The sequence below is a fragment of the Lynx canadensis genome, chromosome D3 (assembly GCF_007474595.2).
Source record: "Lynx canadensis isolate LIC74 chromosome D3, mLynCan4.pri.v2, whole genome shotgun sequence".
Taxonomy (NCBI): Eukaryota; Metazoa; Chordata; class Mammalia; order Carnivora; family Felidae; genus Lynx; species Lynx canadensis.
Genome location: NC_044314.2, coordinates 71,635,552 through 71,662,008, shown reverse-complemented (window position 1 = coordinate 71,662,008; position 26,457 = coordinate 71,635,552). Strand labels below are relative to the sequence as shown.

Sequence of the window (26,457 nt, the reverse complement as noted above, 5' to 3'; positions counted from 1 at the left end):
GGGCCATTTCAGCCCACCTGGACCACCTCAAGTCCTGGAAGAGGTGACCACATGGATATGCTGTGATCTCAAGCAGGTGCACTTCTGGTTTCTTTATAGGTAGCCATTGACAATGTGGCCTCTGCTTTCTTGGAGTTTCTGGCAGCTGGACAAGAATAATCCCTTAGATGTTATGACCCTTGACAGTCTATATGTCTCCTTAGATCTTCTCTCTGACTGCATAAGGACAGGGCAAGCACTGATAGCCCCATTCCATAAATGAGACAAGCGACACTCAGAGATGTTATCCTGAAAGGGATGTCTCATAGAGGAATGGGGAGGAGGGCCGGGCCTCGCAGGCATTTCTAATGGTGGAACATCAAGCAGCATGACAGAAATCAAAAGGCAGGGAAATCCTCTGGGCTTCCTTCATCACCTCGAATACTTGGTGGACACCACTCACTGATCAGGTGTTTGAAATCCGAAGGGTGCCTGGGTGGCTCAGTAGGTTAAGCATCCGACTTGACTCTGTCTCCTTAGATCAGGTGACAGATTTTGGCTCAGGTCATGATCTCACAGTTTGTGAGTCTGAGCCCTGTGTTGAGCTCTGTGCTGACAGTATGGAACCTGCTTGGGATCCTCTCTCTCTCCCTCTCCCTCTCTGCCCCCTCCCAGCTTGTGCACACTCTCTGTTAAATAAATAAACATTTAAAAAATCTCAAAAAACACCCTCACTGTCCCCCAAGACTATCAATATGCACCACCTCTCCCTTAGGGCCCAGGGCATGAGGGATCGCAGTGATGGGAAAGCAGGCAACAGGGTGGGGGTGCTCAGCCCTTCCTCATGCTGAAGGTTCAGGGTCAGCATTGCATCATAGAAATCCTATGATCCTGTGGAAAAAAACAAACCTTCAGCAAGGACACATTTGAGTTCCATTTTTCTGCCCTAGCCTGTCTCTTCTTAAATATGGATGCTTGGTGAAAAAGGATGTGAGTTTCCCACCCCCAACAAACTGAATGAATTATTTACTGGATTGGCCAAGTCCCTGACTCTTACCAGTCAGAGCTGGGTGTAGGGGGTGACCTTTGCATAACTCCAGGTGTGGGGGTCTCTTCATTAGGGAGATGGGGAGACTGAGGATGGGAGAGAAAGAGTGCCTGCAGGGAGAAGTCCTCACTCCTCCTGACATTGCCCCCCTCTCTAGAGGTCTGGGAGCATGGATAGAGGTTTTACAGGCACCCAGCCTGGACAACCATGCCCTCTGGCATGCTATCCTGTGCCCGCCTGCCCCCCAGACCTGTCTCAGAGCCAAGCACGGGACCTCACTTAATCCCAATTATGTAACGTGCAATCCAACAGTTGGCTAAGGAGGAGGGGCCTGGAGCCACACCCAGGAGTGGGGCAAAAGGCTCTAGCTGGGTCAGGGCCACAGATCAAGCTTGGCTTCTGCCTGAAGCGTCCCCCACTCCTCCAGCCACAACCAGACACCATGAGTGGCCGAGTCGGAGACCTGAGCCCCAAGCAGGCAGAGACCCTGGCCAAGGTGAGAGACCCTTTCCCTGGACCCCCAGAAGAAAAGGGTTGAGGGGCAAGGGGAGGAGGTGGCCAGAGCCCTGGCCCACTCTGTTGGCTTAGAGTGTCTTTGATATTTTCCCTTTACTGTCACCTTACCCAGGGCCATGCTCCAAAGCGGCCAGTGACATCAGCTCTGTCCAGGGCAGGAGTTGATGGAACAGTACCGCATCCAAGCAATAATAGTGTGTGCGCCAGATCAAACTTGACTTCTCATGTAGGAACCAGAACTAGAGAGCTCTACCAAACAGCTGCCCCCTTCCTATCCCTCCCAGGCCCCTTAGGTGGGAGACTAAGGATGCTAATGGTCTGCACCTCTGAGTCTGTTCCCCCTCCTTCCCCAGGACCCTGAAAGACAACCTGTCTGGAAGAGCGAGATAGGGCAGGGTGTGTTGTCATCCCCATGGTCAATGGGGAAGGGGACACGTAATCACTAACCATGCTTTTGTAGAAAATGGAATGAAAAAAGGCAGAAGCCTTGGTGAGTCAGCACATGGAAAGAACTATGGATACCTCCATACTCCAATCCACTTGCCCACATCCCACCCACTCATTTATCCTTTCTTTCATCCAACCCTGCACCCCACCCACCCATCTATCCATCCCCCCTGCTCTCTATTCACCCACCAATCTCTCCTTTCTCTACTCAACTATCTCTCTCTCCTTCCATCCATTGATTTCTCCTTCTTTCTTTTTCCATCCACCCACCCATTCCTCTATTCATTCTTCTTTCTATTCATTTACTTAGCATCTGTCCTTACTTGCATTCACCTACCCATCTATCCATATATCCATCCAATGATCCATCTCTCCTTCTACCCATCTGCCCACCCATCCTTCCACCATTATGCACCAGACTGCACGTGTAAGAGAAGGGATGGTGAAAATAATTATTGGGCCTGGAGGCAAAGGCTAAGTGCAGAAGCCACTTTAACCAGCATCTCCCTTCCCAGTTCCGAGAAAATGTGCAGGATGTGTTGCCTGCCCTGCCCAATCCTGATGACTATTTCCTTCTGCGCTGGCTCCGAGGTGAGGGCAGAGGTTGGGGGTGGGGGGCGGATCAGGTTGAGGGGCAGCAAGAGGGGCCTTGTCCCAACTGTTCCACAACAACTCATGGCTCTCAGAATCCAGCCATGCCATCTCACTTCATATGTTCAGGTCCAGGAGAAGGGAGGGTGCAGAGAATGAAGGTCCTTCCCCGGGCCCCCAGTGCCATGCCTAGCTCCTCACAGCCCAGAACCAGGACGAGGTAACCACAAGGTAGCCTCTCTGTCACCTCACACCTTCCTTCCACCTTCACACAGCTCGAAATTTTGACCTGCAGAAATCAGAGGCCATGCTCCGCAAGGTGAGACGCATCCACCCCCGGAGATTTGGGGAAAGGCTTTGTGGGGGGCAATCCATGTCTTGAGCCCCCGTCTCAGAGGTGCTGGGAGCCTGTGAGACCTTACCTCTCCTCTCTCTTTCAGTACATGGAGTTCCGGAAGTCCATGGACATTGATCACATCCTTGATTGGCAGCCCCCAGAGGTGAGCCAACCGCCCCCCCACACACACACACATCCCAAGTTTTTACAGACACAGCATTCAAACAGCCTCTGGCTCACTGGAAAGCATGAGTGAAGGCCAGAAAGCCTGGGAAGCTTGTGGAACTGCCCACAGGCCTACAGGCACCTCTCCTATGATAATTATGAATATTTCCTGGGTGTTTATGAGATTCTGACCTGAGTTAAAACTTTAGCCGCATGAACTTATTTAGTCCTCACAGCTCAGTGAGGTGGGTGCAAGTGTCCCCATTTTACAGATGCGGACACTGAGGTCCAGCAAAGGTTAAGCAGCCTACCCAAAGTCCCACAGCCCCAATGTGGAGCTGGGATTTGAATTCATGAAGCTGGGTTCTTCACCACCACAGTCAGCTTGTGCCTCTGAGCCCTCACCTCTAGGGTCTTGCTCAGAACATCCTGTCTGGTGGGAAAGAAACTTAACCCACTAAGGAGTTGGAGAGAACAGTCCCACCCACTGGCACCTTAGTAAAACAATGGACATGGTTGCATTTGTAGAGCGTGAACTGTGGGCCAGTCACTGATACTGGGGAGTTTCCCCAACAGTCCCCTAAGGGAGGAAGTATCTAAACCATTTTACAGAAGAGGGAATGGAATGGGACTCAGAGAGATAGTGTCACTTGTTCAAGGATGCACAAGGAAGCAGTAGTGTCTGTATTTGAACCAGACATGTTGACCTTCAGAATCCATGTTTTCCATCACTAAACCTAACTTCTCTCAATGGAAAAGAACGTGGGAGATGTTGGGGGCGGGGGGACTCCAGAACATTAAGGACTCCAGAAGCCTTCAGCCAGGCCCAGGTAAGGCCTGGCTCTGCCATGTACTCATTGTAAGGCCCTCCCCTGAAGGTCCCTTAGTTTTCTCACCTGGACAATAGTGCCACCTTCAGGGAAGGGACAGTGATTGTGTCATGTTGTGTGTAGGCTTGGGCCACCCAAGTTAACCTAGTCTGGGGGTCTCCGGGAGGTGAATAATGCCAAGTTCTGTGTATCTTTTCCATGCCCAGGTGATCCAGAAGTACATGCCTGGAGGCCTGTGTGGCTATGACCGGGATGGCTGCCCCGTGTGGTATGACATCATTGGACCGCTTGACCCAAAGGGCCTGCTCTTCTCAGTCACCAAGCAGGACTTACTTAAGACCAAGATGAGGGACTGCGAGCGCATCTTGCATGAATGTGACCTGCAGACAGAGCGGGTAAGGCCAGCTCCTGTGTAGGGAGGTGAGGCTGCCAGGGAACATGGTCCCAGGAATACACCTGTGCTCTCTACTATCACCATCAAAGGACTCTGGAGTTAAATTTCAGCTCTGCTGCTTCCTAGCTGTGTGGTCTTGGAGAGTGGTCTCCCCTCTCTGAGCCTGTTCCTCACCTATAAATAATAAATAATGGTTGCAAAGATTAAATGAGATAATGCAAATGTATGGCCCAGCACACAGAGCCTCATGCATATTTCTCAACCCTAGTTACTGGTATTCCCTCTGAGGCTGCCCCTTCTGCTCCTTCTGTCTGGATAACTCTACTTCCAGCACACCCCTACCTCCCACACTCCCCCTGGCTCTTTCCCTTCTATCTTTCATGTCTCAAACTTAGATGTCACCTTCTCTGATGTCCCCGTCATATATGGGTTAACATATATTCTCACAGTTCCTGTGCCGTTTATTTGCAGCATCTATCTCAGAACTTATAGTGATCTAGTTGCTTGTCAGTCTCTATAAGCAGGCTGTGAACGCTTTGAGGACCAGAACTGTGGATTATTGAGTATTATGTGTTATACTCTCAGTGTCTGGCACAAAATAGGTGCTTCATAAATATCAGTTGGACAAATGGAGGGATGAATGGTTGATTGAATGGCAGTAAGAAAGGATGGATGGGTGAATTGATGGATGGGTGGGCCAATTAATGGATGAATGGACAAATGGATGGATGGATGGATTATAAATGGATAATGGATGAATGGATGGATGGATGGGTGGGTGGATGTGTGGGTAAATGCATTCACTGTTTTGTTCACTTGTTCAGAGTAGGGGACAGGAAGAATCTCTGAGGGGTCATGTGCTAGGGTCACCATTTCCCAAGTACCTAAACCTGGGTACTGGTCTTTGTTTTCATCCTTGCAGCTGGGAAAGAAGATTGAGACAATTGTGATGATATTTGACTGTGAGGGCCTGGGACTGAAGCACTTCTGGAAACCTCTGGTGGAAGTGTACCAAGAGGTGAGGAGAAGGCCCCTGGGTGACCCCTGCCTACTTTAATGATGAGTTCGGTCTGCAGTGACCTTCTTGCTCACTCAGAGCCAGGATTTGGTAAAAGACAGTGGACTTTCTGGGCCCCAGCACTGTGACTCAGGACCTAAATGGCCTTAATGTGTTTCCTGAAAGAGCCCACAAATCAGGCCTCAGATTCAACACTGTACTGACACCACCAGGACCACCTTCTGCCAACCCTTCCCAGCTCTGTCATCCCTAGCTCTGTGACCCCAGCAAGTCACTTCACCCTTCCATGTTTCAGTTTCCTCACCTACAAAATGGGGATACTGATATTCTGCATTTCAAAGGGATGTGGGGATATTCCAGTGAGTTGATATATAAAATGTGTACACAGTGCTTGGCAAATAATGAACATTTAATATATAATAGTCATTAATATTGCTATACTATAATTACTATAAGATTTACTCTAAAAATAATTATTATTAAAATGTGGTTGTTATAGTCTGAGGTACGAAGCTGTCCTCCAGAGGCCAGTGGAGGTGATGAAAAGAAGGGAAACCCTCTATCTCTCTTTGAACACTCCAGATGGGAGATTGCAAAGGTGATAGGGATACGAGAAGATGAGATGTAGGCTCTGATGGGGTCTTTCTTGGTTCCACAGTTCTTTGGCCTCCTTGAAGAGAATTACCCGGAGACCCTGAAGTTCATGCTCATTGTGAAAGGTGTGGCAAGTGACTTCACTTTTTTGTACCTCTGTTTCCTCATTTGAGCCCTGGGGACAACAAAAGTGCCTTCTTTCCTGGGTAGTAGTGAGGCAGGTTGGTTGCTTGGCTTCATAATAATCACTTAGAGTGCTTGGAACAAAGTAAGTGCTCCATAAATAGCGATTTCTATGGTTGGCCTTACTGCAAGAAGAGGCAGTTCCAACACTAGCTCTTCTAGGAATCCTCCCTCTTTTCTCCCACCCACATTGATCTCTCCATTCCCAAACTGCTTGTGGTACTGGCATCTGGAACATTCAAGTCTGGCCTCTCCTGTCTGCTGTCTTCTGGAGGCCTCTAGTTGTCTTATGTGTGTTCATCCTGGTTTTTTTCCTGAGTTGTCTGCTCCTTGAAGGCAGGGCCTCTGATTTTCCACTTCTGTTGTATCTTTTGTAGGCCTGGGACCATGTGGATGTTCAATAGGTATTTGTGTTGTTGTTTGAGTGGATTGGTAGATGGAAGGGTGTGTGGATATTTGATGGTTGGCTGGTTAATTGGTTGATTTGTTGATTAGCTGCTTAGTTGATTGTCTAGTTTACTGGCAAGTTGGTTGGCTGTCTAGTTGAATGACTGGTGTTTGGTTGGATAGTTGGTTGGTTGGTTGGTTCGTTGATTGGGTGACTGGTTGGTTTGTTGTATAGTTGTTAGTTTGGTCGACTGAGTGATCAGCTGGCATTTTTGGTTGAGTAGGTAAGTGAGTAGCTAGTTGGCAGATTGGTTGGTTGGCAGACTGGTTTGTTGTTTGGCTAGATCTTCTGCTGGCTGCAGAAGGTAATTGGCTGGGTGGTTAGCTGGTTGCTTAACAGGCTGATGGGTTTTCTGGTTGGCTGATTTGATAATTGGTTGTTTGACTCTTTGGTAGGTTGGCTGACAGGTTGGTGGTTGACTGGTGGGATGAATAGAAGATAAGTTGATTGGCCATTCTGTTGGTTTGTTGATAGATTGGATGAATGATTGGGTGGTTGGTTGGTTGCTTGCTTGTTGGCTGGTTGACCAGTTGTTGAATGGTTTGTCAGGTGCAGGGCATTTTCCAGTTCATGACTCCTCCATATGATTGGCTATGAATGTTATGGAGAGAATGGCCCAATGGAATTATTTTCTCCTCCATTATCTCTGCTTATATCTCTCCAGCCACCAAACTGTTCCCTGTGGGCTACAACCTCATGAAGCCCTTCCTGAGTGAAGACACTCGCAGAAAAATTATAGTATTGGGAAGTAAGTAATTCCAGTTCTATCCCCTGAGCTCTGTGCCACTTAGACTCAGAAATGTGTCCCCAAAAGTGAAGCAAAATGTATTTTACATGACAAAGTCTTTCAATTACCTCTGCTTCATTCCCTGTCTTTGGTGACTAAGGCCTTCACACCTTCTTCCTTATCAGTTTCAGTTTGGTTGATAGTCAATCAACCAATGAGCCTATGAGCCTCATTTTCCTTTCAACACTCAACACCTTAGTGCTTCTAAAGCTAATTTGGACTGGGGAGGATGAGGAAGAACAGTAGAAGAGAAGATGTGATTCAGAGAAGGAAAGGTCAATAAATGCCACTTATGTGCTGTATGGTCCCCCACGAGGTCCTTGACCTCATAAGGCTTTAAAGTCTCCTTGAGAGGGGAACCTGGGTGACTCAGTAGGTTAAGCATTCAGCTTTGGCTCAGGTCATGATCTCATTATTCGTGGGTTTGAGCCCCACGTCAGGCTCTGTGCTGACAGCTCAGAGCCTGGAGCCTGCTTTGGATTCTGTCTCCCTCCCTCTCTACCCCTCCCCCACTCACGCTCTGTCTCTCTCAAAAATAAACATTTTTGGGGCGCCTGGGTGGCGCAGTCGGTTAAGCGTCCGACTTCAGCCAGGTCACGATCTCGCGGTCCGTGGGTTCGAGCCCCGCGTCAGGCTCTGGGCTGATGGCTCAGAGCCTGGAGCCTGTTTCCGATTCTGTGTCTCTCTCTCTCTCTCGGCCCCTCCCCCGTTCATGCTCTGTCTCTCTCTGTCCCAAAAATAAATAAAAAACGTTGAAAAAAAATTAAAAAAAAATAAACATTTTTAAAAAATAAAGTCTTCTTGAGACAATTAGATAATTCTTATCTTCATTACTCATGACTGGAAGACCCTCAAAAATGTGCCAACCCATCACCTAGGAGGAAACATGTTTCCATAGCAACATAATGTTGGAAGACATTTCCTGCAGTCTGAGGCCTGGGAAGCTGAGGAATTGGCCTTGGAAGCCTAATCCTTGTAGGGTTTCTCCCCAAGCTCAGGTCCCCCTGGTGGGAATGAGGGGCTGACAAGTCCCCTCCATGCCTGGTAACAACTCTTCAACCCCTCTGCCCACAGGCAACTGGAAGGACGGTTTGCTGAAACTAATCAGTCCTGAGGAACTGCCTGTTCAGTTTGGGGGGACTCTGACTGACCCAGATGGGAACCCCAAATGTTTAACTAAGGTATGAAGAGCCCAAGACAGGGGAGGGGAAAGGAATAGAGCTGAGTTCCTTTCTCACCCATTCATTCATTCCACAAATGTCTATGGAGAAACCCCTGTGAGCCAGGTATTGAGCTAGACAGTCCCAGCCCTACCGTCACCGAGCTCTCAGAAGCTGTATAGGCAAACAAGAAATGAGGAAAATTTGACTCAGAGGGATTAACTGGAAGGGGAAGTTTCCAGAAGAGGCCTTGACCCTGTAGGGTCAGGGAAGGTTCCCCAGGGGGTGGGAGAGGACGGGGTGAGCAGGATACTTCCAGAAGATGTTGAAAGCATCTCAAGCAGATGAAACAGCGCAAACAATGCAATGGCCAAAAGAGAGAAGCAAGCCCATTTTGTCCTCTGTCTGCAGATTAACTACGGTGGGGAGATCCCCAAGTCCATGTATGTGCGGGACCAAGTGAAGACTCAGTATGAGCACTCAGTGCAGATCAACCGTGGCTCCTCACACCAGGTGGAATATGAGATTCTGTTCCCAGGCTGTGTCCTCAGGTAAGCGCCAGGCCACCAACCCATCCCTGGCTGTGCCTTAGACCCCCAAGTTCCCATTAGACTGAGCAGGAACTTGTCCTCCTCCCGCTCATCCAGGTGGCAGTTCTCATCTGATGGTGCAGACATTGGTTTTGGTGTTTTCATGAAGACCAAGATGGGGGAGCGACAGAGGGCTGGGGAGATGACAGAAGTGCTGCCCAGCCAGCGCTACAATGCCCACATGGTGCCTGAAGACGGGAGCCTCACCTGCTCAGAAGCTGGTGTATGTAAGTCTACACTGGCTGGGCCCCAGCTCTGGAAGGCCACCTGTCTCACAGTTTAGAGGGAGAAAAAGAGGGTCAGTGACCACCCCCTTCCCCAGGAACATACAGCCTAGGTTAGTGCTATTCATTCACACAGTTGTTGATTCAGGCCCCACTCTCAAGCATTTGCTACACACCAAGAGCCAGAGACACATAGGCCTTGCAGGGAGTGAGAGCACTCAGGACACAGGCAGAGAATAGGGCAGATGCAACATTTTGCAGGAGGAAACTGGGGCTCTGAGAAGTAAATCAACTTGTCCAGAGCCACAGAGCTGAGTGTGATGCCAGGGTCCCACCTCAGCTTCATGGTAGCTGCATTACACTGGGCAAAATCTTACCAATCCAGACCCTTAGCTTGCTCATCTGTGAAGCAGAGGTTACAAACCCTGCCTTTTGGGGTGGTTGTGAGGAAGTAGAGGGTGTGCACAGGCCTTATCCAGCATCTCACTTTATCCAAGGAGGCTGAGAGGCCTTTGACATTCTCAACTGCCCACCCCACACCTCTATCATGCGATGTCCATGTGTAGAGACAATAGGATGCGATGGCCATTGTTCTCATTGTCGGTTGGAGCAACTAAAGCCAGCCTGGGCACATGCCAAGAGGAGGTCAGTGTCTGTTTACAGACATGGCTCAAGGGTGACAGCTCCCATGGGAAAGGGACAGGAGTAGTGAGAACTTGCCCCAGCTTAGCAAACACAGCAATTAGGAACAGAGCCTGTCATCCCTCCGGTGGCCAGGGCAGAGACATGGGGAGTATGAAGCCAGATCTAACTACCCATCTGTCCATTTGTTCCCCCAGATGTCCTGCGCTTTGACAACACTTATAGCTTTGTCCACGCCAAGAAGGTCAGCTTCACAGTGGAGGTGCTGCTCCCAGACGAGGGCATGCAGAAGTATGACAAGGAGCTCACCCCTGTCTAGCCAGCCCCCTCACTTCTCAGAGACCCCTGACCCTCTCCTTTGTCTATCTATATACTATCCCCTCAGAAATTGATCATTACTCCTCTTGACACTGAGACTAGTGAGTAGAGAAAAAGCTGCCTTGGGGAAGACTTATATGCTGTGGTTAGATCAGGAAAGGTATGAGAGGCACAGTTTTGGAGGATGCCAAGATTGCATAGGGGAAGAAGCAAGGCAAAAGCAAGAGGTGAATGTCACTGAAACCCAAGAAATAGGAAATGAATCCTTAGCTTTTGTCCTCACTTCTTCTAAGGCATTTGTGTGTGTTTGAATTTCTTCCCTATCATCTATGAGCCACGTGGGTTACAGGTATATCTAAATTCTTTTTACTCCTACTCCATATACAGTAGATGTTCAGTGTATACTTGTGAAGTTGAATTAAGGTAATGAGCAAGTAATTCATGGGTATGCCTGACAAGAAGGAACCTTACCCGGAGCAGGTTTCAGCACCTCGGACAGAGACAGGGCTGTGGGAGCAGGGGACTCTCCTGCAGGACCCAGGTGATCTAGCCCCCAGGTTTCTGGGAGTGGCTGCCCCCTCAGGAGGGTAGGAGATGCCTGCATAAGGCTTTGTCTGACTCAGCACACAGCTTTCCCAACCCATCACTCTGACCCTTACCCTTTTCCCTTGGAATTCACAGCTTATATTTTAAACAATTAAAGAAATTTTACTGGAAGCAAAGGAAGTCCTATCTGGTTCTAGCTGCTGCCTGGCACTAAAAATTTAAAAATCACAGCTATCATCTGGTAAGTGATGTCTTGCATATCACACATGGTGCCAAGTGCTTAATGAATTTAGCCCATTTCACACTGAAACCTTCCCTGGGACCACTTATCATGGCCATCTTATGGATAGAAAACTAAGGCTTAGAGGGGTGAAGTCACTCCCAACGTTATACAACTCTTAAGTGGCAGATTCAAGATCCAGGGTTTTTGTTGTTGTTGTTGTTTCTTTATTCCGAAGACATTGCTCTTAATTGTCCTTTAATACCACTTCCTAAGAGCCTACTTACACAAAGAAGGAGAGAAGGAATGATTTGTTTGTCCTAGAGCTTCCAGTAGACGTGTCCTTAGTTGACACCCAGGACAAAATATGTGTTATGCCCATTGGGAAGCTGAGGCAATAGAGACCCACCAGTACTCAACTGCATAATGTTTGTTCAAGGAAACTCATGGGAAAATGGGCCAGCTTCTAAACTTTATGCTTCTAAACCTTATGCTTCTAAACCTAGCATGCTGTCCACTGTTCACATGGCCTCTGAGAAGCATGACCCTCTGACACCCACTATGGCCCTGGGTGACTGAGGGAGAAGTAGGGTCTCCCCGATGTTCCTACTCCAAGTCAGGGACACGGAGGCACTGGCTTGAGCCCTACATCCTGACACAACTCTTGCCAGGAGGAAACAAATTACACAGAGAACATGGGTGGGTGGGAACCAAAGGGCTAACTGGTCCTTGGGAATGGGTTGCCCAGGACCAAGGCTGCTGGAGTGAGCCAGAGTGGGAGGCCTGACTCTGAAACCAATCAAGCAAATGTTCAGTAGCAGCTAGCACTTTCCATCTGTGCTTACAGGTACAGGATTTTATCTCCACTTTATAGATGGAAAACTGAGCTCCCAAAAGGCACTGGCCTTGTTTCCTTTGGCCCATGCGTGGCAGGAATAGCACTGAAGTTAAGGCTCCCCTCCCCACATGCTCACTCCCACCAAATTCATGTTACTACAGCAACATGCCAGAATAAGACTGCCAACTCTCAGAGGTGGGGAGGGTGAGGGAGGGAGAAAGAGAGGAAAAGGAGGAGAGGGTTGTCAGATTTATGGGGGGAAATGCAATATTTGGGACATACTTAAAATTTATTGTTTATCTGAAATTAAAACTTAATGGGACATCCTGTATTTTATCTGGCCACCCTACAAATGAGGGAGAGGGGAGGGTGAAGCAAGGGAGAAAGGGAAGAGGAGGATGGGCTCACTGTCTTGGAAGACTGTAGTAGCATCAGCAATGTGGGCCAAGGGGTCCTTGGGAGAGGTTGGCTCAGGCATCAGTGGTGCATGGTAGATGGACATGGCGCTGTCACCCTTGCCCCCGAGGGAAAGGATCCCACATTGCAGAGGGGTCAGAAAGAGGATGAGGGGGTGGACCTTTGCACCCTCGAAGCTGAGGCAGCCATAAGCACCACTGGATGCCCTCATTTGCCTCACCTCCTCTACTGCTGCTCAGGGATATCACTTTGAGCAGAAGGGTACTTGCTACCAAAAGACAGGGCAGCACAGGGAGCCCAGGCCAGGGCTGGAGCTGAGAACCAAAAAGTGTCCCTCAGCATCTGCTGACACCCAGCCATGGCAAATCAGCTCCCACCTCATTTCCACCACCAGTGGAGAAATAGCCCTCCCCAGCTCCCAGCCTCACTCAGGGGCCACTTAGCTCCAGTTCTGAATGTCCAGGAGGTGGTGTAGGGGGAGGGGAAAAGGCCCTACTTCGTTACCTTGGCTGACGGACACCCCATTACAGCAGTGGTCGGCAAGCAGTGTAGGGGCAGAAAGACTGAGGTCTGCATGCTCCCTACAGTGTGTGAAGGTCAATTACCTTTCAGTTCCAACGGCCCAGAACTGACTGGGAAGGAAAGGCCTCAGCTTCCCTTGGTAGCTACGGGTTGTTTCCCATAAGAGGGATCAAATTTGGCAGTCTGGGACACTTACCATGCAGGCCCCAGGCCAGGGCAACCCACAGGCAGAGAACAAGCCAAATGGTGCCAAACAGGCACCTTCCTCAGGAAGCCACCACTGCAGTGGCCTCTCCAGAGAACCCACTTTCACATCATGCAGTTAAGAAGTCCGATTTGTCCCCCCCAAGTGCCAGCCAGAGAGAGCTAACCCAAGACCAGAGCACTAGAGAAATAGAAAATTTTATTGTGTGTAAAAGAGTGGTTTAGTTGTCTTCTGAAGGGCCTGCTGCCTCCAAGCTTTCCTTGATGGCAGACTGGGACACCATATCAATCTCCTCCTCAGAAGAGGGTCTCTCCATTGCTTCAGCCACTGGTTTCAACTCCTGGCATCCTGGGTCAGCCAGCATGCTCCCTAGGCAGCCAAGGGGAGAGTGCAGCGCAAAGGCCTGGACTAACTTCTTCAGAGCCAGTAGGAACAGGATCGGTAGCTGAGTGACACAGCTGAAGGCCAGCACCACTGCCACCAAGTGCTTCAGTGTCTTTCAAGAGGCTGGGAAGGATGGGGCCAGGGAGTGGCTCAGGACTGCCTGGAGGTTAGGGCAGACCACACAAGACAGCTGGGGCAGACTTTGAGCCCAGAGTTAGTCAAAGGAGAAAAAGAAAAACCAGGAACATGTGGGGAAAAACAGGATGTGGCTTGGGATAAGATAAGGCAGGGAGATCAGGACCAAGAGCAAGTGTCCACGAACCTGGATGGTGGAACCAGACCTTTTGGGGCCTAGGCTGCCTCCCAGCCCTGCACCTACTTTTAAACCATGACATCAGCAGCTTCTTGATTGTCAGTGGTCCCACGACTACCATATGGGTGTTCCCTTCGCCTGGAACTCTGTGGAGGGGAAGCTGTTAGCCCTGGCATCTTCCTCCCCTCCCAGCCCTTGGCAGAGACCCGGAGCCAGGTAACTCCTAAGCAGGTGTGTGTTCAACTACTAAATGGGGGCAGGGGGCAAAGGACAGTGAGCTGTCACTTAACAGGGTTTAAGAGAAAATACCTAAAGAGCACAAATATCCATCCACAAGGGACCGAGTAAATTCTAATACCTCCATTCCACGGTTCGTACGGTCATAAATGTAAAAGAGATATCTGACCTACAGAGCTGTCTGCAGAGTATTAGAGAATACTGGAATACAGAATTAAAACTGGACCATTATATTAATGTGTATATACAACAAAAGCTGTCTGGATATGGTTACACTAAGATGCTAGTTAACAATGGTCTGAGTTGTAGGTTTAGATCTTTTTGAAGTCTCTAAATTGTCTTGGATGGTTACATACTTATTGTATTTGTTTGGTAAAGGAGGGCAGGGGGATGTTATTAGTATACATATCATGAGGTCCTGGCACCAAGCAGGGTTGCCCTCACCAGAGCAAGCTTCCTCCTCAAGGCACCCACATGGGTTACCCAACAGCCCACAGCCCATCCCACCCAAGCTACAATTTCTTCCTGGCCCCTGCCCCCTGACTCACCACCTTGCTACCTTCCCAGCCCAGGGGCTGTGCCCATGGCAGATTCAGTAACATCCATCTGCCCACACAAGCCGAAGGCCCCCAGTAGCCCCTCTAACCTGGTCCCGCTCTGCCTTACCACGGCGCCGGCCTCTTTTTGGGTGGGAACAGCCAAAGTCACAGCAGTCACACACAGAGCTCTCCCACTTACCTGTCAGTTGTCAGCTGCCAGTGGTCCAGATAAAAAGACACGCTCAGTCAGGAAGGTAGGAGGGGGACAGTCTACCCCATGTCCGATTCCAGCATGGCAGTATTAGCTGGGTGACAGCAGGCCATCACTTGGCCTCCCTGGACCTTCCTCTCCCTGGTTTGCCTATACCAGGGAGAGGCCACCTATATTTCCAGGGTAAGGATTTCCACTGGTCCAGATGAAGCATCCCAGTACAGGGCCAGGTGAGGCCTTTCAACCTCTCTCCATTGGCCAGCTTCCAGGACTTAAGGCCCACATATCATGGTAGCAAACATGCTCATTTTAGAAATGGGGGTCCTGGAGACCCAAAATAGTGAAAGGGCTTGTCCAGCGTCCCACAGCTTGAAACAGAGAACACTCACCTCTATGAGGAAGTGTTATAAAAACAGGATTTCCGACCAGACTCAAAGGGTCTTGTCCAACTCCAGGTGCTCAGTCAGCAAGTGATATACACCTGGAAGGATGGATTAAGGAAGAATCTGGGACCCCAACACCCACTTAGAGGTTCCTCCTGGGCACCCATGGCCTCTGACAGCCACCCACGTGTAGAACCATGTTATATCTTATTTATCTCCCTGAGCTGGGCACTGCAGGGAGGAAGTCCGGCCAGTCTGTGGAAGGCACAGCCCCAGTCTATTACAGGTCCTTAGAGGGAAAGAAAATTCTTATTTTCCCTTATCTATGAGTATTTTCTCACTGCAGTCCTGGTTTTGAACAGGGCCCTGGTTAAGCTACAACCTGGTCAGACACTGGGTTCTATGTAGCTGTTAACTTTCATAAGAGAATACAAAAATGTTCTCCTATGCAGAGAAATGTGCTTAATGTTGAGAGTGGGGGCCAGACACAAATTCTGTAATGGCACATAGAATTCTATTTTATAGGGGCTCTTGGATGGCTCAGTTGGTTGTGTCCGACTCTTGGTTTCGGCTCAGGTCATGACCTCACAGTTCGTGAGTTTGAGCCCCGTCAGGCTCAGTGTAGACATTGCGGAGCCTGCTTGGGATTCTCTCTCTCTCTCTCTCTCTCTCTCTCTCTCTGCACACCCCCCACTCACATGCACTCTCGCATGCTCTCTCAAAATAAATAAACATTAAAAAAAGAATCCTATTTTACAAAACACTAACTTAGCGTATATACAAATATTAGTGATTCTCAGGATTTCAGGATTTTCATTTCCTGTTCTATGCATGAGTTAACAAGTAAATCGAGAAAAGAAAGAAAGCGAAGAGTCAAGTGTCAAGTATAGCTCTTTATAAATAGACATACACTTAGGAAATTCCAGTGCCATCTTGGGACAACCATCAAGCAGTGACAGTTGTCTGTTGCACATCTGTACTTCCCATGATGACAGTATCTTAGGAAGATACAAAGGAAGGAAGCTCCAAGTAGCCCCAGGCTTTCAGCATCCAGAGGGACAGAAGCCATGGTTACCCAGGTTCCTTCACTCATAATCACATTTATCAAGATCTCTCTGGGGTGAGTGGTAATTCCCAACACCCACCCCCAACATGCAATCCTTGAGCCAGGCCTGATCCCAAACTTGATCCCACACATGGAAATGTGAGACCCTGAGGGACTCACCTTATGGTCAGAGCTGCAGCCAAAGCCAGTGCTGTGGGTGTTATCCCAACTCTGGATCCCTATCCCACTGCCATTCTCAGGGGTTAGGGTTGCCAGATAAAATTCAGAGCACCCAGTTAAATCTTTCAAAATTTAGTATAAATCAGTCTCATGCAATATTTGGGACATATTTATACTAAAAAATTCACTATTTATTTGAAATTCAAGCTTAACTGGATATCCTATATTTTTATTTGTAGACCCTATCAGGGGATCCAGCACTCCCTTTCTGGGCTGACCTCCAGCTCTGCCCAAAATAGCTCTGGGAAAGGAAGCAAAGTAACAGGAAGAGAGTCCCCAACACCTCCAGCTGGGCCTGAGGCATGGTCCTCGCCTCATTCTCTTCCACATTATTGTTGAGCATGAAGGCCTCCACGCTGAACTGTAGTGTCTCATTATCCTGCCTGGACCAAGGGCCAGATCTGGGGCCTATTGAGAGGCACCTGGAGGACAGCCAAGGGGACCACAGGGATCTTCAACTCAGAGACTGGCTGGAACAAGTTTCCTGTGAATCCACAGAGAAGCTCATACTATGGGACCTTCTTGCTCCGTAAAGCCTCATTAAAGAATGTCCACCCCATTACCAGAGTTCAAGGACAGTTGTGTTTAGCCTGAGCAAAGGGCAGATGTTACAAAATCAGCCACAAGTGACAAGACCCTAAGGCCTCTATAGTCACTCAACAGCTTGAATCCTGGCTGGCAAGAACAGCCCATCCTTTGCCAAACTCACAGCCCAGGTGGCAGGTTCAGACCCAGACAAGTTCAGATCAGACACAAAAAAAGGCTGGTCACCAATGACCAAGTACAACAAGATAGACCCCTCTACATTATCACACCAATGGCCCAGCTCAGCAAGACATCAGGGTAGGGATAAGCCCCTGCCCTCCCTCTTACTCCCTCTGTAGCCTCTTAGACCCTCAGTTGAAGACAAGGGTGTATATTCTCTGGGAGTGGTTCAGGTAATGGCTCTGAGAGCCCACACACTCATCCACGTAGAATTTCATGGTCTAGTTTGACACAAGCTGGATGTAGGCTTCAAGAGTCAGCCATGAGCCTTCTACATGGGGAGGTGGCAAGGCATCTGGGGGAAGAGAGGGAAGAGGGTTATTCCTGGTAAGTAGTCATGGCCACCTCCTAACAAGTATATACTGCATGCCTGTTAGGTCACAACCATAATTCCATTTATTCCTGAATGGTCCTAGAAGTGTTTGCTAGACCCATTTTACAGGTAGGATGATGGAGGCTCAGAGAGACGGTTGAACCTCAGTTCTCTACCCCAGTCTCATCTACCAAGTGGGTGCGCACCTGTTCCACCAAGGGCAGAAGACTGAGGCCAGACACAAGATGGTATAGGTAGACCACACTCTGACCTCCCCCTTAGGCAATCCTCGGGGGCCCACACTCCATCCCCCCCCCCACGCATATACACAACAGCCCAAGACTCACCATGCAGTACCTGGAGAGTCACCTGCTGGGGCTTTGAGATACAGGGTGAAGGCTCCTGGAAGGGGTTCTTCAGAGGGCCATGCCGGGTCAATGACAGGCCACCTGCAACAGAACTGTTCACCTCCTGCCCAAGGAGTGGCCTAGGCTGAGTGGTTGCAGAGAAAGAGGCACCCCAGGTCAAGGGCGTTTGGTGGGTCCCCACAGCCAGACTGAAGGGCAAGCCCTGGGCAAGTTACCCCAGGGGAGGTAATGGGGGTGGGAAGGCCAAAGAGAAGCTGCTCAAATGAGCTTGACCAGCACTGAGTATCATCATAGCTGCCATTTGGGGCAATTGCACACATACTTTGTGAACTGCACAACCACTTCTATTTTTCAGATGTGGACACTGAGGCAGGATGTCCTGCTGCCATCTGCCCATGGGTGTTACATGCAGCTTCTCAGCTGCAGAACTCAGATTCAAACTCCCAAGCAAGGTCTCTTCCAGAAATATATTTAATTCAAAATTTTTTTATTTTCTTATAGTTTATTTGCTTTTGATAGAGGGAGAGACAGAGAGAGAGAGCAGGGGAGGGGCAGAGAGAGAGGGAGACACAGAATCCAAAGCAGGCTCCAGGCTCTGAGCTGTCAGCACGGAGCCCAACATGGGGCTTGAACTCATGAATTGTGAAATCATGACCTGAGCTGAAGTTGGATGTTCAACTGACTGAGCCACCCAGGTGCCCCAGAAATATTTTTTTAAATGTTTATTTACTTTGAGTGAGAGAGAGAGAATGTGTGATCAGGAAAGGGGCAGAGAGAGAGAGGGAGAGAGAGAGAGAGACAGAGAGAGAGAGAGAAAGAGAGAGAGAGAGAGAGAGAGAGAGAGAATTCCAAGCAGGCTCCTAGCTGTCAGCACAGAGCCCAATGTAGGGCTCAAACTCCTAAACTGTGAGATCATGACCTGGTCCAAAATCAAGAGTCAGACACTTAACCATCTGAGCCACCCAGGTGCCCCTCTTCCAGAAATATTTAAAGGCTGGAGTTCTCATATGGCAAGACTCCAAGGATACCAAACAGCATTAAAATAAAACCTGAGTTTGGGGTGCCTGGGTGGCTCAGTTGGTTAAGCGTCCGACTTCAGCTCAGGTCATGATCTCTTGGTTTGTGGATTTGAGCCCTGCGTCCGGGCTCTGTGCTGACAGCATGGAGCCTAGAGCCTGGAGCCTGCTTCAGATTCTGTGTCTCCTTCTCTCTACCCCTCCCCCACTTGTGCTCTCTCTCTCTCTCTCTTTCAAAAATAAAATTTTTTTTTTCAAAAATTAAAAAAAAAATGAAACCTGAGTTTACCTTTCCCTATTTCTTCTTGTCTGTGTGAGCAATGGTGTAAAAGCACACTCACCCCTGCATAGCCCCAATTAATTCTTTTTACCACTTGGGCTCCTGACCACCTCGCCACCCTGTCTGAAGAAGGATTATCTCATCCCAGAGGGCAATGGCAGACCAAAGACCAGAAAGGAGTTTTAGGCTTTTTGGGTGTTCATTTGTTTTTTTTAAGATACGAATGTAAGGCATCTGTTTAGCGTTTGCTAGGTGTTTACTGCATGACAAGCTCTGACTTAGAAGCCAGGGGTGCATAACTGGGGGGGCCTATGCCCCCCAAGTTTGCCTGGCTGGGCACCCCGAGCCTCAAGAAGCAGGACTTCCTGGACTCCAGGAGGATCCTGCTCAGCCTAGGACAAGGCTGAAAGACTCCCAAGAAGCAGGGTGAAGGTCAGGGAAGAAGAATGGGTGACCCAGGGTTCTAGTGTCATTAGCTCTCAGTGGGGGAAGCAGCAAGGAACTCCAGGGGCTGGAGGCGTTAGGAGGTGAAGCCAAGTGTTGAAAGGCAACCAGCAGAGCCACTCACAGGCCATCAGGAAAGAAGTCCCCTCCTCCAGGTATCCCCAGGATGCCAAGTCTGCTCCTGCTGCTCCTCAAGTTATCCTCAAAGGGGCTCACCAGGTGCACTGCTGATAGGGGGAGGCTCAGCTCAGGGAGGGGGGGGAAGGACCCCCACCCAGCACTCCAGGTCCCAAGGGATCCCCATTGCCCAGAACTTACCCAGCTGCAGCAAGACCAGAGCAACCTGCAGAAGGCCCCTGGGGGTGGTGATAATGAAAAGAAACACTGCTGCCCCCCCCTCCACAAGCCCCCTTAAAATGGTCCAGAGGAGGCTGGGGAGGGAACAAGCCTCCTCTGGAGCCCACAGGTGAGCCTAGGGCATGGCTGAACTGGGCACAGGCCAAATAGTTCCACACTCCCCCATCTGCCTGCAGTGCCTCCTGATTTTAGAAAAGATACCAACGTCCTCCTTACTCATGAGGATTTAGTGAGGTCTGTAAGAGTTAATGCTGATGGAAGCCTTACCGCACAGTGGGCTTCATGTTCTCATCTGTAGGATGAGAACCTAGTGCACTGGCTCTGGTGGAGGTTGTATAACACAGTGCTTAGTACAGTGCCTGGCACACAGTAAGTGCTGCATCCATGTTTGCTCTCAGTCTTTCATAACTCTTGTCCAAGGGGAGGGAGGGGCATGATGATGGAGGGTGCTGCACAGCAAGATGATGCTGTCTGGAGAAAAAGTCGAGAAGCGTTCATGGGGCAGGTACCATCAGAGCTGGGGCTGGCAACAGAAGAACACGGAAGTGGAGAGGGCACAGCCTGGGTGAAGGAACAGAGGCTAACGCACAGGGCACATCCAGGGAACGGTAAGGAGTCAGCAGAGGCAGGAATGCAGGTGCAGGGGTGAGTCGTGATGAGAGATGAGGCTGTCAAGGCCTCAAGGCTCTGAATGCCACGCTGAGGTGTTCGGACTGGATCGTGGAGGCTGCCTGGAGTCATTCGAGGTATCAGAACAGAAGGCCCTTGGGGAGATTCAGCCACCAGCACGATCAGCTCAGAAGAATGTTCCTTTATGCATTGGGCATTTAAGGAGTTCCCAAGATCTTAGTTCGTACAAATAAGACCACGACGATCACCTTCAGCTGCACATCTTTGGACAATCATCCAATTATTTCCTCTGAATAAATTCTTAGGGAGTGGAATCCTTGAAGCATATAACTGGCATAATTTATATCTGGATTAGTCATCAGATGGAATGATTCAATCAATTGCCCTTGAAGTAGAGGTCTCTTGACACACTAATAATGGCCAGTGTTTGTGGAGCTCTCTCTGTGAGCCCTGCTCTGGCTGAATGCTTTGTGAGCCATTTCTCCTGTAATCCTGGCAGCAGTTTTAGGAGCTCATTATAGAAGATTGTATGGTGAGGAAACCGAGGCTCAGAGAGGTTAGGTAACTTGCCCATGGTCACACAGCCTGTGAATCAGCTCTGCCCTTGCTGTGTAGAGAACCATGAGTTGGAAGACAATGGGAACAGAATCAGAATTGGGCTGGGGGGAGAGAGGTTAGGGGAGGAGGGAGAGAGGGAAGTTAGAAGAACTGGAGAGAATGTTGAGTTACGTGGGAGGGCAGGTAGGGGTGGGGGACAGACTGTGTGAGCTTAGGCTAGTGACTCCAACTCCAAGAAACACAGACCTAACTATGATGTGGTTGTAAAGAGTAAATGAGCCACATGGCAGGAAGTGCTTAGCACAGGACTTGGTGCAGGCCCCCAGGGGTTCACTAACATGCTGTTCTCAAAAACCCTGGAGGCAGTTTGAAACAGCCAACAAAGCATGTTTGGTGGTGCTGCCTCCTTGTGGTGATGCTGAGCATTGCATGAAGTGGCCACCGGGGAGACCCAACTCCCAGAATGCTCTCGGACAAAGGCCTGGGGGGCATTGGGAAAAGACAAGCCTCCCCGCCTGTGAATCCCAAAAGGGGCCTGCCCCTCCTTTCAGGCAATGGAGGAAGTATCAGGCTGGAGGGAGCCCAGAGGAAGCTACCAAGCCAGCACTAGGGGGTCAGAGGGTACTTTGAGGGGGAAGGAATTGAGTAGGCTGTAGTCAGGGGAGGGAGGGTGGGCCTACAGTGTGAGGTGGGGTAAAGGTCGGAAGGGAGTGTCCAGTAGGAGGGAACACTGTATGAGAAAGCCCAGTCAAGACAAACGTCAGATCTAAGAAACCAAAAAGGACAGAATGGCTGAAATGAAGATTTAGGGGAATGGGCAAGAGTGGGGTCATCCATACTATGTAGGGATCTAAGTAAGAGTCCCCACAAGGAGTCTGGACTCTGTTCTGAACATTTTAAGAATGTTGGCTAGATAGAAAAGCCAGGGGCGGGAGTGGGGGGGGGGGTGGGGAGATAAGCCAGAGGCTGCTGCCCTCATCCAAGCCTGGAGGGGACAGATAGGACACGTGGTGGCAGAGGATTGGGGCAGAAACTATATGAGTGAATGGGAACACCCAGGGAAGAGCGAGAAGGGCCTGAGACAGAGCATCAGGTGCTGGGGTAGCAGCCGGAGGAAAGCTGGAGTGAAGGCTCCAGAGGAGCAAGGGTTGCAGCCGAGGCCACCTTCCCTTCTCCCCACCTGGCTTTTTTGGGAGAAGGAGCAGACCAGGGATGAGTCTTACCTATGACCTTACAGGCTGTGAGGCCTCTGCCAGGTCACTTGCCCTCTCTGATCCTAGATGTGGGTCTATACAGGGGGATGATGGTGCTATGACCCACCTCCTGGGTTGGCAGGAGGGCCAGAGCAGTAGTGTGCTGGTAAATGTTTCATTTACTGGCTCCCCAGGCAAGAGGACCCTGATTTGTTGATCTTCGTGGTATAAACAGTGCCATCAAGGAGCACCTGGGTGGCTCAGTCAGTTAAGCGTCCAACTTCAGCTCAGGTCATGATCTCATGGTTTGTGAGTTTGAGCCCTGCATCAGGCTCTGTGCTGATAGTTCAGAGCCTGAAGACGGCTTCAGATTCTGTCTCCTCCCCTGTTCGTGCTCTCTCTCAAAAATAAACATTAAAAAAAAAATTTAATAGTCCCATTGTGACCTATTTCAAGCTACCCAAGAGAAGTTACTGAACACAGAGTTGTAGAAGCAACATGCTAATACTCTAAGAGAGTATAGCCACCAAACAGATAACAAGAAATATAAATAACCTCAAGAGAGTAGATAATAATAAAGTCTAGTAAAATCACCAAGAAGCAACATGTTTTGAGTGTTACTACCTGTTCTTTTTTGGTTGAGTGTGTGTGTGTGTGTGGTTTTTTGAGATATAATTGACATTATATTAGTTTTGGGTGTAGATGATTTGCAATTTGGATATATTGCAAAATGATTACAATCGTCTAGTGAACATCCATTACCACACATAGCTACAAATTTTTCTTCGTGATGATAACTTTTCAGTACCTTTGTTTTTAATGTAACACATTTTTGTAAAGTTTTACTTATTTAAGTAATCTCTACACCCTACATGGGGCTTGAATCCATGACCGCAAGATCAAGAGCTGCACTGAGCCAACCAGGTGCCCCAATATATCACATTTATTTATTTATTTATTTATTTGGGGGGAGAAAATCAAGGGCACAAGTAATCAAGAGCAGAGAGAGAGAGAGAGAGAAGCGGGGCTCATGTTCATCTGAGCAGGGTTCAAGCTCACCCGATGAGGGGTTTGTGCTCACCCGAAGCAGGGCTCGAACTCATGAACCATGCGATCCTGACCTGAGCCAAAGTCAGATACTTAACCAGCTGAGCCACCCACGTGCCCCAATATAATGCATTTAAATCTAAGTTTATATCCTTCTTTTTTTCACCTTATTTAATTTTTTTTTCCAGCTCTTCCCTAATTTCTTGGCTTGGGCCTCCCCATTGGAACTGGGTGGGTCCAGAAGCACAGTAGTGGCCCCTTGCCACTCTGCTGTGGCCAGACCCGGGCCAGAGACTCTTCCGGTTATTACAGCAACCAGGCCCTTGACACTCTGACACACTGCAGGCATCTTGCACCAGCCTCTCCCCCTCATTTAATTTTTTTTTTTTTAATTTTTTTTTTCAACGTTTATTTATTTTGGGGACAGAGAGAGACAGAGCATGAACGGGAGAGGGGCAGAGAGAGAGGGAGACACAGAATCGGAAACAGGCTCCAGGCTCTGAGCCATCAGCCCAGAGCCTGACGCGGGGCTCGAACTCACGGACCGCGAGATCGTGACCTGGCTGAAGTCGGACGCTTAACCGACTGCGCCACCCAGGCGCCCCATCATTTAATTTTTAATAATGGCTCTGTTTAAAATGATTCCTAAAAAGGTAACAGTATCAGCTCTGGCCCCTATGAACAGCAGTAGCACACCACTCATTGGCCCACTGCAAGAGGATGTGCAAAGTAAGCCTCCAGATGGGCCCGGGTCTCAGGCATCCAGGAGAGGCCCAACCTCTGCCTAGGGGGCTGCTGGGCAAATATTAGAGGAGACAAGAAGCACCCTAGTCTCAGTGTCCCCAGGTAGGCCACAGGTTTGCCCACCACCCCACCACTCCTACCCAGGTTCACATTTGGCAGGCACAAGACCTGCTTATTCCCAGGGGCATCGCCTCACAGAAGACCCAACACTAGCTCCTGCTTTGGGGGGCCTTATTTCCCCAAACTGCCTCAGGAAAATCATAAGTGGTAGAGTCATTGGTGAACATCTCTTTATTGGAAAACTTCGGTAGGGGTTGGGGGCTCCTTAGACCCCGCTGCTTAGGCCTGCAGCTGGACGTGTCTGCAAGGCTCTGTGCCCTGAGCCAGCGGCAGTGGGTGAAGACGCAGAAGCCCATGCCTAGTATAGACATCAACACCACCATGAGCAGAGTCCCTGACATCTGCATCAGCAACAGCATCAGCAAGCTGGGGAGACTCCCTGGTGTAAGAGGCAGAGGTTGATCAGGGCCTGGAGAGGCAGTAAGTACACCAGCAAAGGCTGGAAAAGGGCTGGGCAACAGCTTCCACCCCCCAGACCGTGTCGTTGACTTGGAGAGAACGGTTGTACTGGGCTAAGTGGTGCCTATGTGACCTCAAGCTCAGTTTCCTCATCTCTAAAATGGGGCTGGTCATTTACCACGTCTACTGCATAGGATTCTTAGGAGAATCAAATGAGGTCATCACAGAAAAATGGAAGCTGCCAGGCAACAAAGGGTAGCACTTATTAATATATAGTGGGTGGCAGTTACCCTTCTTCAGGGTGAGGAGGCTCTGAGGGGTGAGTGGCTTCCACAGTGATGGGGTGAGCGAGCTTGAAGCTAACTTGTCTGAGATTTTGGGCTTTACTCTGGCAGGCCATGAATGAGGGCCAAGTGGGGGAAGGGGGAAGGAAGAAGCCAGAACCAGGTTCTACTGGGATTGCCAAGGGTCCCCGAACCTGGGGCCCCAGTGTCTTCCACTGTGAAGGGGACCCTGAAAAGGGCCCAAACTCTGGAAAGGGACTCCCTCGCTCACCTCTGGGCTCCCTGGAGTCAGAAGCCTAACTCAACTAAAAGGACCATGTCATCTGGTGGGAAGCCTCCTCAGTGGCCTTGCTGGAGGCTGGAAGATAAAGATATCCCACCAGAAGGCTTTAAGCCATCCACCCACCCAACCTCTACATACCTCTAACCTTCTGACCTAGTATCTGCCCACTGGTGCTGAAAGTTGAGAGAAAATGAAGCTATTTATCTCAAAGCAAGAACAGAACATGTTTACACCATGATGTCAGTGACTAAGAGCCTTCTCTCAGTAAGGCACTTACCAAGATTGTATGAATGGAGTTGAATGAGTCTCTAGGCATCTGTTTAATAAAGATGAGACCAGAAGCTCAAAAGTGGCAGACCAAGCTTAATGCCCTCATTTTATACTTGGGGAAATTGAGGCTCAGAGAGGGAAGGGATTTGCCCAAGATCACACATAGAAGGGGGCTCAGGGGGCTCTCCAGAGGCCAGATCCCTCTTTGATTCTCCTGATCAACAGATAACTTGAGTGGGTCTCATAGTTTGGAAGGGCCAAGGTCAGCTTCCTCAAAGGTCTTCAGAAGCATGACAGTACCTTCCATAGGCCCATCCCCCCACTGCTATGAGTGCCTCAGAGCCTACCCCTAACCCCTACCTACAAAACCAAGAGACTCCAACCTGCCAAGGCTCTTTGATGGGGTGACCAGGGGCAGGTAACCACACAACAGGTGCACACTCTCAGAAAGAGCTGAGGGGCAATACAGAAGGGGCATCGGGGCTGGTTATGAAGAATGTTCAAGGTTGACTAAGAGGAAAAGTATTTCCAGCTGAGGAAGAGTGTGGGGTGGGATAAGAGAGGCTAGGAGGCAGGTGATAGGGAAGAACACAAGGCTGGGGCAGGTCCAAGAGCTGTGCCCCAAAACACAGAGGTCTGACTCTGGCCAGCAGCTCCCAGTTTTAGGGGGAACTCAGAGGGTGGAAGGTTAGAGACTAACTGAGCAGGGAACTGGTGGTAGAACCCAGATGTCATAGGGATGCAGGTGTGAACCTGGTGAGGGGTACAGGGGGATGCAGGACTGGAGAGGGGCATAGAAGGGGGCGGAGAAAGGGCTGGAGAATTGCGGGGGCTCAGAGCATTTAAGGGAGCCGGAGGGAGCAGCAGGAGACTGAGCAGAGGTCAGGGAGGGCCTGAGAAAGGAACCCAGCTGCTGTGGGATGAGAAGGGCAGCAGAGAAAGGCTCACCGTCAGAGACCCCCAGACATCAGACTCACCCTGCAGCTGCAGACACCCCCAGAGCATGAGCCACAAC

The 26,457-nt window shown here is 49.6% G+C and overlaps 2 protein-coding genes across 3 annotated transcripts in view; one reads left to right on the top strand and one right to left on the bottom strand.

Moving 5' to 3' along the window:
* Positions 1-1,395: 1,395 nt before the first annotated feature.
* LOC115498682 (SEC14-like protein 3) lies at positions 1,396-10,988 on the top strand. 2 transcript variants are annotated; one of them, XM_030292269.1, is made up of 12 exons: positions 1,396-1,523; positions 2,506-2,581; positions 2,857-2,900; positions 3,022-3,081; positions 4,120-4,308; positions 5,230-5,325; positions 5,984-6,044; positions 7,215-7,298; positions 8,412-8,518; positions 8,909-9,048; positions 9,145-9,314; positions 10,151-10,988. In XM_030292269.1, the coding sequence occupies exons 1-12, from the start codon at positions 1,470-1,472 to the stop codon at positions 10,270-10,272; spliced, it is 1,203 nt and encodes a 400-aa protein (XP_030148129.1). In that variant the 5' UTR covers positions 1,396-1,469; the 3' UTR covers positions 10,273-10,988. The 2 variants fall into 2 exon arrangements, with proteins under 2 accessions (XP_030148129.1, XP_030148130.1); XM_030292270.1 differs by lacking the exons at positions 2,506-2,581; positions 2,857-2,900.
* A 14,799-nt stretch (positions 10,989-25,787) lies between these two features.
* Positions 25,788-26,457, bottom strand: part of SEC14L2 (SEC14 like lipid binding 2) — a 28,348-nt gene continuing 27,678 nt past the window's right edge. Inside the window, exon 13 of the transcript XR_003973273.1 lies at positions 25,788-25,798. The gene's annotated coding sequence lies outside the window, so the exon portion shown is untranslated. The remainder of the gene's footprint in view (positions 25,799-26,457) is intronic.

Excerpts from the sequence above, each read along its gene's own strand:
- LOC115498682 (XM_030292269.1), top strand. The coding sequence starts at position 1,470 with ATGAGTGGCCGAGTCGGAGACCTGAGCCCCAAGCAGGCAGAGACCCTG. Across the intron at positions 2,582-2,856 it reads CCTTCTGCGCTGGCTCCGAG|CTCGAAATTTTGACCTGCAG; the intron begins GTGAGGGCAGAG and ends ACCTTCACACAG. Across the intron at positions 5,326-5,983 it reads TGGTGGAAGTGTACCAAGAG|TTCTTTGGCCTCCTTGAAGA; the intron begins GTGAGGAGAAGG and ends TTGGTTCCACAG.